Source organism: Aptenodytes forsteri, unplaced genomic scaffold (genome assembly GCF_000699145.1).
Source record: "Aptenodytes forsteri isolate BGI_AS27 unplaced genomic scaffold, ASM69914v1 Scaffold186, whole genome shotgun sequence".
In the NCBI taxonomy this organism is placed as follows: domain Eukaryota; kingdom Metazoa; phylum Chordata; class Aves; order Sphenisciformes; family Spheniscidae; genus Aptenodytes; species Aptenodytes forsteri.
Genome location: NW_008793959.1, coordinates 116,650 through 130,764, shown reverse-complemented (window position 1 = coordinate 130,764; position 14,115 = coordinate 116,650). Strand labels below are relative to the sequence as shown.

The window sequence follows — 14,115 nt, the reverse complement described above, 5'->3', positions numbered from 1 at the left end:
GAGAGCCGTCGGAAAGCAGCACTTCGGTCTCTGCTGACCCTGCTGCAGTCAAGTGACGGCACGACACGGATGAAAGATCTCTTTATATCCAGTTACATGTCCCCTCGGCCTCCCGCCCCTCTCCTTCCCCTGCGTGGTTTCGGTTTTTTTTTTATTCTCCAAGAGACTTGAACTTTATTCAGTAATGGAATAAAGCGTAAGAAGAAAGGACTGTAGCGTCCCTTTCAGAAATGGCAAAGGCGCTCATCAGATTACAGGCGGTGAATGCAATAAGCGCACTGACATCCATTGTGATTTACGGCTCTAGTCGGCGGGTAGCGTAGGTACGCAGGGCGCACAGCCTCAAAGGGACTCGCAGCCTCTGCCACTGCATCAGAGACATCCACGGCCTGCACAATACAGCCCCAGCATCTGGTATTTCAATACATTAGACAGGGCCTGCTTGCCCTTTACAAGGAATGGTCTGAAGACTGCTGAGAGGAGTCAGGCCAGGTTGCTAATGAAGGGCTTTGCATTTCCAGGCATCTCGTGCGTCCTGTACATCTCTGGGTGGAGAGAAACAGCTTCTTGGGAAGGGAGAGGGACTCCCTGGGAAACTTTCAGCCGGACAGAAAGTCCAGTACATGATCATGGAAAGAAAGAAATACTGAGGACACCCTAGCAGAGCTTTTTAATTGAGGCGAAAGAGTAATTCTGCAGTGTTCTTTCATTTGAGCTCTGTGGGCGAAGGCCAGGCATGGGGGCACGGAGGGCTGTGCCTCACCTCCTCATCTTACCCTCATACCCTTTGAAGGCTACAAGCAATTCCTAGGTCTGCCGCATGACCCTGCCCGTTTTCTTTCATTCTTTCATTTGAGCTCTGTGGGCGAAGGCCAGGCACGGGGGGCTGTGCCTCTGTGCCTCACCTCCTCATCTTACCCTCATACCCTTTGAAGGCTACAAGCAATTCCTAGGTCTGCTGCATGACCCTGCCCGCGTCCTCCTGCCATCGCTGGAAGCAGGCACCGAGGCAGCGATAGCTTCTGCTCTGAATAGCTCGAGAAGGGGAATATATGAAAGATAAAACCACAAGTGTAAAGTATATTTGGATGTGGGAGATGTTCTCATCCTGCAGCCAGAATGATATCTCTATGGTCTACAACCCTCCTGCGAGGGTTGCCTTGTCTGACCAAGCTACACGTACACGTTCACATTTCATGTTTTAAAATGGCACGTCTCCCGTCGTCCTGACCCCAGGTAGTCGGGGCACGTTGGTTAAGGCTCATAAGTATCCACTGCTCGCAGACTTACATCGGCCCTTTGCGGTGAATATAGATCTTCAGTTTAATACAAAAATGACAAGGCAGGTACACAGCTGGGGGGTTCTTGTTGGCTGCCAGTGTGCAAACACCAGGTAGGACTTTGCTAATCATTGATCAGCAGTTTCAACCATGGACAAAAAGAGTCTCTGTGTTGGACGGTGATCAGTGTGTGATCCTGGGGGAGTCCTGGTAACCCGCAGAGGCTACAAAATTCTGTGTATGGCTTGAAGGGTGGCGCTGGGCTTGGGACCACAGGGAGGTGGGGTCTGAGAGTGTTTCTGGTGAGCTTTGTACCTCGGTGTTGGGTTTTGCCTAGGCTCAAAATTCCTACAAATTCGGCCTGTGCTGCGGTACCGCTGTTGAGCCGCAAGCCGCAAATGGGCCAGGGAGGTGTGAGAATCACCGGACTGTCTCACCTCCCCTCCAGCATCCTAAACCGGGACAGGCTGGGTGGAGTAGGCTGGGTCTAAGCTGCGGGAGGGGACCTCAAATGTCCCCGAAGGCAGCACCCACGGTCCCATTCCCGGCACCGCATTGCCCTCTCTCCACACCTCCACAACGGCTGGACCATGGAGGGGAGATGGCGAGTGAGGGGAGGGGGGGGGGGGGGGAGGGGCAGGGGGCGGCCCCCGCCGCGCTGCCGGCAGAGACCGCAGCAGGCAGGCCGGGGTGGCGGCCAGCACGGCAAGGGGTCCCCGTCTCCGTGGGCGGCACGGTGAGGGGCTGTCCCGCACGTGACCTAGGCATTTTGAAAGCCCCACACTTCCAAGAGCTGCACCTTGAAGTTCTCCTGGCAGAGCGGAGGGTTGTCGAAGGTCTCACAGTGCTCCGTGCGCCCCCAGAGCAGGTTGGCATCGAGGGACAGAGCTTGGCCTCCCCCTCCACCTGAAAAAGCAAGCAATACGGTCGGGATCTGCTCTCCCCCCATTGCTGCTCAAGCAGGGACACTGGCCCAGCCGACGAGGTCTCTCAGGACTGTGCCCGTCTCTCAGCTTTCTGTCCTTTGGCCGCAGCGCAGAGCTGGGCTGGGGATGCCCTGAGCTGCCTTCTCTGCTAATTGGGATGTCAGGGTGGAGGCAGAGCTCCCGGAGAGCTATCTCCAGGGCAGCCGGCACACGGCAGCCAGTGTGAGAGGTTGCCCTGGTAGCACAAGCTGAATTATTAAACTGCTCGGAGAGCTGGAGAACAAGGAAAGCTTCTTGCATCCCCGCAGCCAGGCTTGCCCTGATCCCGCTCCTCAGGGCTGCAAGGGAGGCAGAGGCAGCCATCAGGGCTGCGGGTGTTTCTGACTTGCTGCGGTCCTCTGCCGACCCCACCCCAGCGGTGGTGGGGCACGAAGATTCAACCCCCCTGCCCTAGCCTGACCTGGCAGATGGCAGCGCAGGCAGGCAGCTGGCGTGTCTGCTCCCGGTGACTGTTCCCGGCCCTTCCTTGGGCTGATCCCCACCTGCACCTCCTCTCCATCCCACACAAAGTGGAGGAAAGGGCTGGGAAAGGACACACCAGCCCCAAGGGTGCAAACCTCGCCAGGAGGTTTGGGCTATGGTGCTTCCCCTCGGCTGGCAGAGCCCCTCTGGGGCTCTCAGAAGGAGCATCCTTGCCCTTGTGCAGCTTTGCACTCTCCTGCTAATTTGAGGAAGAGGGGAATGACTTCATCTTGCCTGACTCTAAGTTCATATCCTAAACCAGGAGGTCTTTGCCTCTACAGGCAGTTCAGATTTTAATCTGGAGTAGAGCCCTTTTCGGCCAAAGCAGCGGTGTGTCGGTGGGTGGGTGCCCACCATTCGGTAATTACCGATAACGATCCCTTCCCGTGACCCGGACATGAACATGGAGGCTTTTGGAAGGCTCTTGCCTGACTCTAAGTTCATGTCCTAAACCAGGAGGTCTTTGCCTCTACAGGCAGTTCAGATTTTAATCTGGAGTAGAGCCCTTTTCGGCCAAAGCAGCGGTGTGTCGGTGGGTGGGTGCCCACCATTCGGTAATTACCGATAACGATCCCTTCCCGTGACCCGGACATGAACATGGAGGCTGTTTTGGAAGGCAGAAGGAAATGCCTGATGGCCAGAAACGGGGAGAGACGGCCTTTCCTCTGCAGCATGGGCACGGTGAGACGGTTTGAGCTGGTGCTGCGGCCATCTGGGGAGGAGCCAAGGAGGGATGCGGGAGACAGGGAAGGCGACCGCTGGCGTGAGCGTGGCACGGCTTTGGCCAGCTCCGGCTTCTTGATGAACACCCACTCGTACCTCTCTGTCTCAGGGTGCACCTGGAAAGCAGGAGAAACATGGTGAGCCCTGTCCTTTGGGGCATCTCTCCATTGCTGGGGGAAGACAGTGCTGCCTGTCCAGGCAGGTCGGGAGCCAAATGCTGCGTGCCAGGTCTGGACCTGGGGCAGGGAGGGGACAAGGCATCCTGGCAGTGCCAGGGCTGCTCTGGAGGTGGCTGTGGCTGAGAAGTTGGTTTTGTCTTTGCCAGGGGCTGCCAGAGATGGGCAAACCTTCACTGCCCACATTGCCGGGTGGATGCTGGATGGACGCTGGTGGGATACCAGATGGATGCTGGACTTTACCCCCAGGATCTCTTGGACCAACTTCAGCCTGCTCCTTCTGCAGGGACCCCGGGGCTGATTTGGGAATGCTCCATCCAGGAGCTGCCTCGAGCAAACAGGGCAGAAACCCGCCCTGCCACGCATGCTGCCCTGCTGTCATGCGGGAGGATGCTCCAAGACCCACCCGGGGTTATGGCACGTTGCCTCGGGGGCTCGGGGCAAGCCGGCTCACCCAAGGCAGGAGTTCGTTCTCCGTTTGCTCAGATCCAGCACAGCAATTTCTGTGCTGCTGCCTCCTGCCAGAGCTAAGGGGCAGCGGTGGGACCGTGGTAGGGAAGCAGCTTGGTGCCACCATGCCCTGAGTTCTCAGAGGGGTAAAGGAAAAAGTAATTAACGGACAAACCCATAAGTGTAAACCCAGAAATAAAAAGTGACTTACAGTGAACACAAAGCACTCCCCTGTCCCAAAAAAGCCCGATGTCGCCCCATTCTTTTTCCTTTCACTCCAGTCGGAGGAGAGAAATGCCCCGCACACCTTCGGGAGAGAGCACAGGGAGCCGTCAGCGGGGGAGGCGGCTGGGACCAGAGCAAGCCCCAGAAACACGGGCCATGGCATGTGGATTCAGGAGGGCAAGGGCTCTGCGAGGTCCCCTGCGGGAACCAGAGAGCCAAATTCAGCTGTGTCAGCTAAATCCTGCACTGACAAGTCACTGGTGCTCTGGACGCGAGTCCACTCGGCTTCAGTGCCTAAGGAGGGGCTCTGGGAGATTTGGGGGGGGTTGCTCTTCTGCAGCAGAGGCGATTGCAGTGAGCTGCTTGCTGGTCGATTGAGTAGGGCCGGTTCAGCTGTCGTGGGGCGTTCCCTGGCTCAGGCTTGGGAGTAGGAGCTGTGCCTCCCACCCCCGAGCCCAATCCAGCTCCCAGCAATGGAGAGGAAAAACTGTGTGGCTCAAAGCATTGTATGAACAGTATTGCAACACGCTGTGGACGGGGGTCTAGGAGTCCCTTATCCTCAGCTGGCCCCTGGACGGTGGCGAGGTGGTTGCCTGTTTTATGAGTCTTTAGAGAAAATGTGTTTTAAAATGGCAAAGACTCAGGTAACACATTTTTTTTACCTACAAGGCTTTTAACCAGTGCCAGGGATTCTTCCACCCGCGGTCAGGTCAGACCCTGGTGTGGATGTCCTTGACTTCACCACGGCTAGAGGGGACCTACCGAGAGGTGGGAACTCGTGCTTGTCCTTGGTACTAGCTAAGGAGTAAAATGAGCTAAAACGTGTAGGAAACAAGGTTTTATAAGTCACCTTCTCTTGTCTGCACCAGGCCCTGGGGGGTGGCAGGGTGTTTATCTCCGCGCCACGCTGAAGTGTCAGGCTTGGGAAATGAGGACTGATAGGTCAATAAATCTTTGGGATGCCTGAACAATCTACAGAACTGGCCTCTGCTGTTTGATGACGAGTGGAGAGATAAAATATAGGTTTATGAGCAACTCTCAGAGTCCCCGGGAAGAGGCCTGGCTCAGGGTTTTTTTGCAGTTATTTCACAACTTTCAAATATTGTAGAAGCTGTCCTTATTTCTCCTCCATCTCCCTTGTGTGGCTGCTCTTGCAATCAGAGACAGATCCTTGCATTTTATGCATCGAAAGCAAGTCCTGGCTCAGGCAAAGCATCTACTGACTTCAGGAAATTCTGCTTAGCAAGGACTTCATGATCTAGTCTGTATTTGCAATACAAGAGTATTGCTCATGGCCTCTCTCCATCTCACTTGACTCCTCCTCTGTTTCCCCTCAGCAGCACCCTTTAGACCAGCCTGTGTCTAAGCGGGCTTTTGGTGCTGGGGGGTGCAGTTTGTTCTCTCCTGGGAGCTGGGACAGACCCCGGGGCAGGGCAGGAGAGGGACCACGCAGCCCCGTGGCTGCTCCAAGAAGTGCCGGTGGAGTCAACCACCCTGTCCCCTTCCCCACATCGGCACCAGCGCAGCCCACTTCTCTGCTTGGGAAATACTTACCTCCCCCTCTGTTGTTTTTATGAGCAGCACCGTCGGTTCGTAGCCTTCACAGCACGTGTAAAACCTGCAGAGATGAGTAAGGAGGCTGGGTCGGTGGGGGTCTGAGAGCCAGGAGCAGCATGCTATGCAGAGAGCCTGGGCGTGCGACAAGCACGGGGCTGTAAAGGACAGTGGAGAATGGTGGCGGCTCTTCTCAGCCTATGTGCCCGCAGCTGGCCCGAGGGAGCTCGTGGAAGGACAGCGGCAGAAACTCATAATCATGTAGCTCGAGCAGCTCCAGTGTTTGTACAGGAACGGAGGGAGTTGGCTTATGGGACTTCTCAAGTCATCATTTTTGCTTGGTGAAGCTCAGATAAATCCAAACACTAAATCCTCCCACCCTACCCTCAGGCACCAGGCTGGGGGGGATGCTTTATGGGGGGAGTTTACCAAATGAGCTTGCTTTTAATCTGGATGTGTTTTGTAATCTGGGCTCTGCACCCCGTTGCTGCCTTGGAAAGGTGCAGGGCTGTGCTCCCCAGGATGGGGCTGCACCACTGTGCCATGGGGCGCCTGCTCGCCTCTCACGGGCTGGGGGAGCACGCTCGTGGTGCTAACGGAGGCACTACCATCGCAGCCCCACCTTTAAACACCGCCCTGAGAACTGGGGCAGCGTGGGCAGCATCCAGTCCTTGGACAACCCGGCACCCCTTCCCGGTCGGCAACTGAGCATTGCAGGGATGTCCCTGCTTCCCACCGCACCCTTCGCTCCATGGCCGTGGCAGTGGGTGTCACTGGGCCCTGGGCTGTCTCCAGCGCTGACGCTGTTGCAGTGTTGGGCATTGGCCATGACACTTGGGCTCTCTTAACTTGTGTTTAGAGGGTTTGATGTCTTCCCCGTGGCAGGATGTACCCACATGCTGTCTACCCCTGCCCTGAGCTCTGCCTGCTCTGCGAGTGCAACCTCTCAGCTTAACATGCTCCTACGGAGGAGCAGGTTTGGGTTTCCTGCCTGAAAACATTCATGCAAAGGCAGCCTCAGCCCACTGGACGGCTTTTGCCACTTCACAGCTTGGGAAGTCAATGGCAAACTCATTTTCCAGCTCAGTTTTGAGCCGCAGCACAGACCGCAGCGTCCAGTAGCCGCCCTGTGCTCCGTGCCGCTGGGAGGGAGCTGGAGGCCTGCAGATGGCATGCTGGCTGGACCTGGCCGATCGTAGCATGCCTGACACGGCGTGGCACATGGGGATGTCACCCTGCACAGCACATCCGCAGGGCTCAATGTTCCCCGTGCAGTGCCGAATTGCTGATTGCCATCTGACTGAGCCTCAGCTCTCTCCCCTACAGCCAGCGCTGGCCCAGACCACACTCAAGATCTTGAATCGAGCCCAAGAGAGTCCCCAGAAGACCTCAGATGTACCCCATGGACACTACATGTTGCTCCTTTCTACACCACCAACCTCTACCCAGTTTTATGCCTGGCCCATCCGACCCGACCTGACCCGATGGGCAGATGACGCTTTACCTCTGCAGGCTGCACCCATCTTCTGAGGTGGAGAAGAGCAGCAGTGGGGGGAAGAGGGAGAAGCGCTCAGGGATCCAGGACCAGACGATGCGCATCTCCTGAGCTGTTACAATGCTGGAGCTGAAGTTCTGCATGTCCACGGCCAGGTGGAAGGACTGCCTGCGCGAAGGAGGATGTCCATTACTGCCAAGCTGGGGTGCCCATCTGCTTTCAGGGGTGCAGCCCCCATGCATCAGGTTTTGTCATGCTTTTTGCATCGTGAGCTTTCTGTTAACATTGCTAGTTCTAACTGTACGGTGCCTCCTAAGAGGGTCTCCCACGAGGGGCTGTGAGGCACCCAGCATAGCTAAAGCTACAGGAGATACCTGAAGCTCCCCCCATGTTGTATCTCCACTGTAACTCACATTTTGTCTGCTTAGCCCCAAGAGCTGGCAAACAGAGAGGTCTCCTTACCTGCTCTGCACCATGGTTATGCCCCTCTCCATTAAAGCCTTCCTGTTGGCCATCTGGAGAAGCCAGATTTCCTTGCGGGAGAACAGCCGGATGCCAAAGGCTCTCTCTAGGAGTTTGTCGACAGTCACGTGCTCAGCAATGTTCTGCACGAAAGCCTGCAGGTCTGCCTTGATGTCGGTCCCCTCCAGCTCGGCGGAGGTCGCCGAGAGCCTGTACTGCTTCAGCAAGGCCAGAGCAATGCGGTAGAGGACCTTCTGCCCCTCCAGCAGGTAGACATCAAAGACGCGGATGGCGTAATTGAAGGGGAGGTCGTGAAAGAGCCACGATAACCATTCGGAGTAGACCTCAAAGACGTTCTCAGAGGTGCTGGCTATGAGTTTGTGAGCTGCTGGGCAGTGCTTGTTGGCCAGATCCCCAAAAGTCATGCAGGAGGCCTGGTGAGCCAGGAAGGACTGGTCAATGTAGCTGGTGTGGGGAGCGTTGCTGGCGATGAGGCGAGAGATGTTCTCGAAGCACTGAGCTTCATCTTCGCTGTAGTGCAGCAGCAGAGCCACCAGAGAGGGGAGGATTGGGCTGTAGGTTATGTCGGGGAAAAGGTTGCCAACACAGATGAGGATCTTCTTCAAGGCGGTGACCCCTTCCAGGTTGAGACAATACGTGGGCATGGAGCATCCTTCCAGGAACTCGGGCAAAGGGTGGGAGCTCACACTCAGCATCCCAAAGAGCCGACTCGCCACGTCCCTGTAGACGAGAGCATCTGGGGTGACGAGCCGGCAGGCGACCTGCTGGATGAGCTGGTGGTAGACCTGAGCTCTCAGAGCACGGCTTGCTGCCCAGTAGCCTTCTCTCGCCAGCTTCTTCAGCTCTTTTGGGGGCTTGCTGAGGATGTCTCGGGGGATATGTGCCTGTTGCTCCGGGTCTGGCATCCTGTCCCAATCCACGAACTGTCCACAGCCCAGACAAGAGGCGGCGTCGATGTCCCAGGTGTCAGCCTCGGACGTGATCATGATGGTGACTGGAGATGAGCTAAACACCTCTGTAGGACAAAGACCTTTTATTCAACATGCTTCACCGCCCCAGCTGACAGCATTTCACCCTGGCTGATGGCGCTTTGAAGTCTTACAGCAACGTCTTGTGTTTCAATAGTTACTCTCCCCCCTGCAAAGGGAAGCTTTTCAGGAGGCTTTGCCTGGCTGGAGCTGCTCGCTTTGCCCTCGCCTGCTCACATCAGCTCAGGCCCCCGGTGAAACTGCTGTCCAGGGGCTCAGGGAAGCATGGGGCCACATACCAGCTGGGTGTCAGGGCTGCTTCTCCACACTGTGAGGGGCTTCGCACCCCTCAAAAAGCTTCTGACTTCCCAGGCTGTGACCTGCCGAGAGGGAGGTGCAGAGAGCAGGGACACAGTCCCTGTCCCCCGGGGATGACCATGGGACAGGAGCATTACACCACCGACGATAAGGAGCAGCTCGGTCCCAGCCCAGCTCTGCAGGGGTGAGGAGGGACCTCACGGGCAGTGGGGGCCCACGCGATGCTGAGGCCGAGAGGGACCATCTGCATCGTGTCCCCTCCCAAGGACAGAGCGGGGCAGGAGGCAATGTCCTGTCCGGGTCTGGCAGCCCAGGACCAGGCTGCTACGAGCCCAGATGGAGTGGGCAAAGCCGGCCTCAGGTGCTTGCCCTCCCTCTTACTGCTTCCTGCCAAAGTCCCCTGCAAAAGTCTCCTGACCCCTCGGGCCACTCGGGCGCCAGAGAGAAGGGGCAAGGAGAAGGTGCTGCAGCAAGAGGGGCTCACCAAGGGTGTGGGGATGGATGCCAAAGGGTCCCCGTTTCCCGCATGCCCCCATGCACCTGGAGAGACCCCGTCCAGGGGACCGCACGCAGGGGCTGGTGAGCATCTAGGAAGCCCCTTGGAGACAGCAGGTCCCCGGGGGACCCTCAGGGGAGGCTCCCGCACACAGCACCGTGGCAGGGCTGAGGCAGCCGCCAGCCCCGTTCTGGGAAGAGCAGGGTTTGAGCTCCTCCTAGAGAAAAGTGAGCGGCATTTTCCCTGGGGTTGCAAGAGAGCTCAGCTCCAAACCCTGTACAAGGAGACGGGAGTTGTCTCTGCGTGGGTGAGTTCTGCTGGGCGGTGATTAATTGGCAAGGATAAAGTCAATTAGCGCACACATTAATTCTCTGATGTATTTATCCTGGATGTGCTCAGTTGGGCTGGGGAGTCTAGGATGGATTTGCACTGAGCCAAACCTCTCTGCTCTGGCCGCAAGGGGACATGGGGGGACAGCACGGTCCCGGCCCTGTGTGCTGCGTGCACGGCAGCACGTGGTGGCACGTCGAGGGGGTCCGGGCACCCGGGCTGCTCCCAGGCTGGGTCCGGCTCTGACTCCTGCTCTCCAGTTCAGTTTGGCCCCTGCTCAAGTTCAGCAAAACCAGCAGATCAGGTTCAGTTCTGGTTCAGGGAAAGGGCAGCAGTTTTAACCGGTTGCTGCTCAGCCTGACTCCCTGCTTTGAAGACAGACAGACCCTGAGTACAGTCACGCAGGCTTCTAGCCATAGAAACCAGGCTAAAACGAACATTGGGGTTGAAGCAGGGCTGTTTGTGCTGCCGTGCTCCCCAAATTCACCTTGTCCTTGCAGCTGGCCGCATCACGAGGGTGCTGCCCTGCCCGAAGCACTGAGGAGCATCAACCCAAGCCCACCCGGCTGCCAGCGCCCCGGCCCAGGGTGCTGGCTGGTGGCTCCAGCTCTGCCCACCCCAGGACATACCGCGGGTGTTGGGGAAGGAAATGTGGGTCTGCTACAGCCCCTCTCCTCTGCTGGATGTGGCCCCGGCACAAGCGGGGCCAGTGAGAGCCTCCTGCATCTTCCCCAGCACGAGATGTGCGGCTGTCTCCGGCTGCAGCTCACTCACCTTGCCCGGTGCCCGTGTTATCGCCCTCGGCCGGCTCGGCCACGGGGAAGCCACTGTCCGCTCCCCCGGGGGAGCGGGGCAGGCTGAGCCCCACCTGCAGCATGTGCCCAGGCTCCGGTGCACCCCGCTGCCGGGTCCCCTCTGTTCCCATCACCTGCCCTGACTTTTAAGGTGAGTGCCAGCCAGCTGGCACAGGAGATTTATTTGGTGTAAATAGGACGAGGGGTGGAGCAGCTCCAGCGCCCGCATCGCCCCTTCCTGCCCCAATTCTGCACCGAGGCTGGGGAGGGGGACGTAAACACCCTGTGGGATGAGATAGCCATCAAACCAGCAACATGACCATTAAACTTAATCATTTATTTTTCCCAAGGATAACCTTCATTTTCCTGCTCTGGGGTTCACTCCCTTCGCCAGCGTCACGGGGCAGGGAGGGTGCCGCGGGGGCGAGGGAGGGCTGGAGCTGCCGAACCGCCTGCTGCGGCAATCGCCCGTCCTTGAACGAAGGAAACATCAACACGGCGAGTGGGTTTGCAACCGCTTCCCGCTGGATGGTCCCAGGGGAGTCGGAAAGAGAAGCACGTGAGCAGCAAGTGCCAGGAACTGGGTGACAAGGGAGAGATTGGGGCCACGAGGACTAAGCGACGCCCTTCTGCAACCGCCCTGTGCGCCCTTAGGGACGCTTTTCGAGGATGGGTGCGCCGGGGCTGTGCCAGCCGTGTTGTGGCACCGGACGGCAAAACCACCGGGGGGAATTTGGGGCGATGCAGACGTGCGACCCGCAGCACCCCGTGCCTCCTGTGTACAGTTGCTCAGCGGGAGCACAAAATGTGATTGTTGCAGGCACAGTTCTGGTGCTTCAGTGTTTCCAATCTGTCCCCCCTTTGAAATGGTTGTTATTCATTGACTTATATCTCAAAATGCTTCGCAGAATTACAAACTGTATGTTGTACTTACAGGCAAAAGAGCCGAGTTGGAGGAAAAGTACCCTCCAACAGCTGAGAGATGCTCCGAGCAACATCGCACCAATCTGACATTGCTACCTGGAGAACTCACAGTTCAGGCTGCACTTAAAAGTGGACATTTTTATAGGCATCTTAAATTTTTTAAGTTGTTTTTTCCTTAAAAAATGTGGTTTTTTTCTCCTGTGATAACATCAACTGCGGGTCGTTCCTGCCCTGCCTCCCTGCCTGCGGGTCTGTGGGGTCTGCCTACACCTGCAGTGCATCCCTGAGCATCCACCGGCACCGGTGGTCTCGGGGCATCTGCTGCCGAGCGAGAGCGGTCCCTCTGCAAACCGTCTCCTTTCTGGATGAAGCACCTCCTCTGTGATGTGCCAAAATCTGATGGGAGCGGCACGGCTGTCCCGTCGTCCCTCTCCTCCCTTTGCTCCCACCAAGCTGGGAGCCCCAGGAAGTGGAAGCCAAGGGGCTGTGTCAGCAAAGGGCCCCCCAGGGTGCTGTGCTGGGTGGGTGGGAGGCGAGGGGCTGTTCCACGGCGGGAGGCTCCTACTCTGCACCCAGAGTCTGTCTGCACACTCGATGGGCAGCTCTGCTCACCACGCCGCATCTGAAGGGGCAGGTGATGACCCCCAGCTCTGCTCCTGGGGGTCCCCACACTGCACCCCGCTCCGGTTCCCTGTGCCAAGGGGTCCTTTACTCTCTCTCCAACTCAAACCCTTTTGCCCAGGCTCTTACAGCAGCGGGTCCTGCTGCCTTTCCCCAGGACCTCGCTGGCTGCCTTCTCCTCCTTTTCTTTCTCTAGGACAGCAGATGCCTCTCCCTGCCAGACTGAAGCAGCTCTGAATCCTCCCACAGCCCCCCCGGCCGCCTGCCTGCTCCCCGGCAGATGCTGCGCTCCGTGCCGAGAGAGGACATGGAAGTCAATCAGGGACGGCACGAAATGAATCATTGCTTCATGGGTTTTTAATGGCAAAAAAAATTAAATATGTAAAGGCTGTGCCGGCTCCGGACGAGCAGCGCAGCCGAAGGCATAAATGTTTCATGCTAACTGCCTGCGAGAGGAACCAGCCCAATTCGGATGTGCAAAGAGGGCTGGTGAGAAGAGCCGTCACCCCGGGGACGGAGCCCGCACCGGGGGGCTGCCAGGGCCAGCGGGGCTCCCTGAGCCGCCCCATGCTGCTTTGCTTCGTGCCCAGGACACTTCTGGCACGTGGATCCTCCTCAGCCGCGGCTTCATGGTCCCGAGCGCCCGTCTCAAGAGCATCGGTGCACTCGAGCGGCAGCCCCGTCCCCTGGCAGGAGGGGGACGTGTCCCTGCTCCCCACCCCACCCCACCATGTCCCCTAGCCCTGCCCAGCCCCTGCGGGAGAGCAAATGTGAAACGAGGTGGTGCCTGGGGGTGCTCAGCACCTTCCCAAACCAGCCCCGGGGGCGGCATTGCTCCGGCGGCGCTTGCTCCCCATTGCACGTGTGGCTCCTCTTGCTCCTTGCTCGAAAGCCGCCCCAGCCCCAGCTAAACCGGCTTCGCTGCCGAGTCCGAGCGCTCACTGGGAGCGCAAGCCGGTGTTGCAGCCGCCTGTAAATATACTCACGAGGATGCGCTCGTTATCGTGGCGTGCCACAGCAGTGTGGTAGCAGCCCCATGTTATGAGGGCAATAAAACCTCGCCGTCAGTACCTTGGTGCTGCTTTTCGGGCACCCATACCGATGTTCGTATCTGCATTGATTTGCGTCATCAATCGCACCCAAAAAAAAAGAGGAGAGGCCAAATCCTGGCGGATGGGGTGTGGGAAAGGCTCTCTGGGCTTGGACAGAGGCTGCTGCAAAAGCGAGGGCCTGCGCCCGCTGGCCGGTTACTGCAGAGCCCTTCGCAGCCAGAACATTGACAGTGTCAACACCGTCCAGCATCACGGCGGCTTCCCGGCAGCCCGGCCCTGCCTGCTGCTGCTGGCAGGGGGACGGGGACGAGGGGGACGGGGACGTCAGCGTGGGCAGGGGGAGGCAGCGACTGTCATTTGGGGATGGGCAGGGACAGGGGATGGGGCTGAGGATTTGGAGAAGGGAAACGCAGCTGCCTGGAGGAAGGGAAAGGCAGGAGCCGGGGAGAAAAGGCCGCGGGGAGCCCGTGGGGCTGGAGCAGCCCTGCCCGAGGGGGACAGCCCATGCCGGGCGTTGGGGAGGTGTCGGGGCGCTGCTGCGGGCGGCACTGCGGGGGGTGTTTTAAAGCGACCCTTGAACATCAGGAGCTGCAGCCCAGGGGGGGAAAGGGACAGGGGGACCTGCTGCTCGGCCTTGGGTTCATGTGGCGGCGGGGAGGGGAGCGGAGGAAGGAGGGGAGAGGGAGGGAAAGAAGGAAGGAAAGAAGAGGAAGCAGGAAGGATGGAGGGAAGACGGATGGAGGATGGAGGATGGAGGAAGAAGAAAGGAAGGTCGAGG

General features: G+C 58.3%; 2 protein-coding genes across 2 annotated transcripts in view; both read right to left on the bottom strand.

Moving 5' to 3' along the window:
* CFAP52 (cilia and flagella associated protein 52) overlaps positions 1–782 on the bottom strand; it is a 21,677-nt gene extending 20,895 nt beyond the window's left edge. Inside the window, exon 1 of the mRNA XM_019473577.1 lies at positions 777–782. Within this exon, the coding sequence (XP_019329122.1) occupies positions 777–782 (6 nt within the window). The remainder of the gene's footprint in view (positions 1–776) is intronic.
* A 1,258-nt stretch (positions 783–2,040) lies between these two features.
* LOC103903500 (TBC1 domain family member 24) lies at positions 2,041–10,823 on the bottom strand. Its single transcript, XM_009284747.1, has 7 exons — positions 10,721–10,823; positions 7,814–8,849; positions 7,361–7,519; positions 5,857–5,920; positions 4,289–4,384; positions 3,291–3,567; positions 2,041–2,186 (listed from the first exon to the last, which is right to left on the bottom strand). Exons 1-7 carry the CDS (start codon positions 10,821–10,823, stop codon positions 2,041–2,043), a joined length of 1,881 nt encoding a protein of 626 aa, XP_009283022.1.
* Between the last annotated feature and the right edge of the window lie 3,292 nt (positions 10,824–14,115).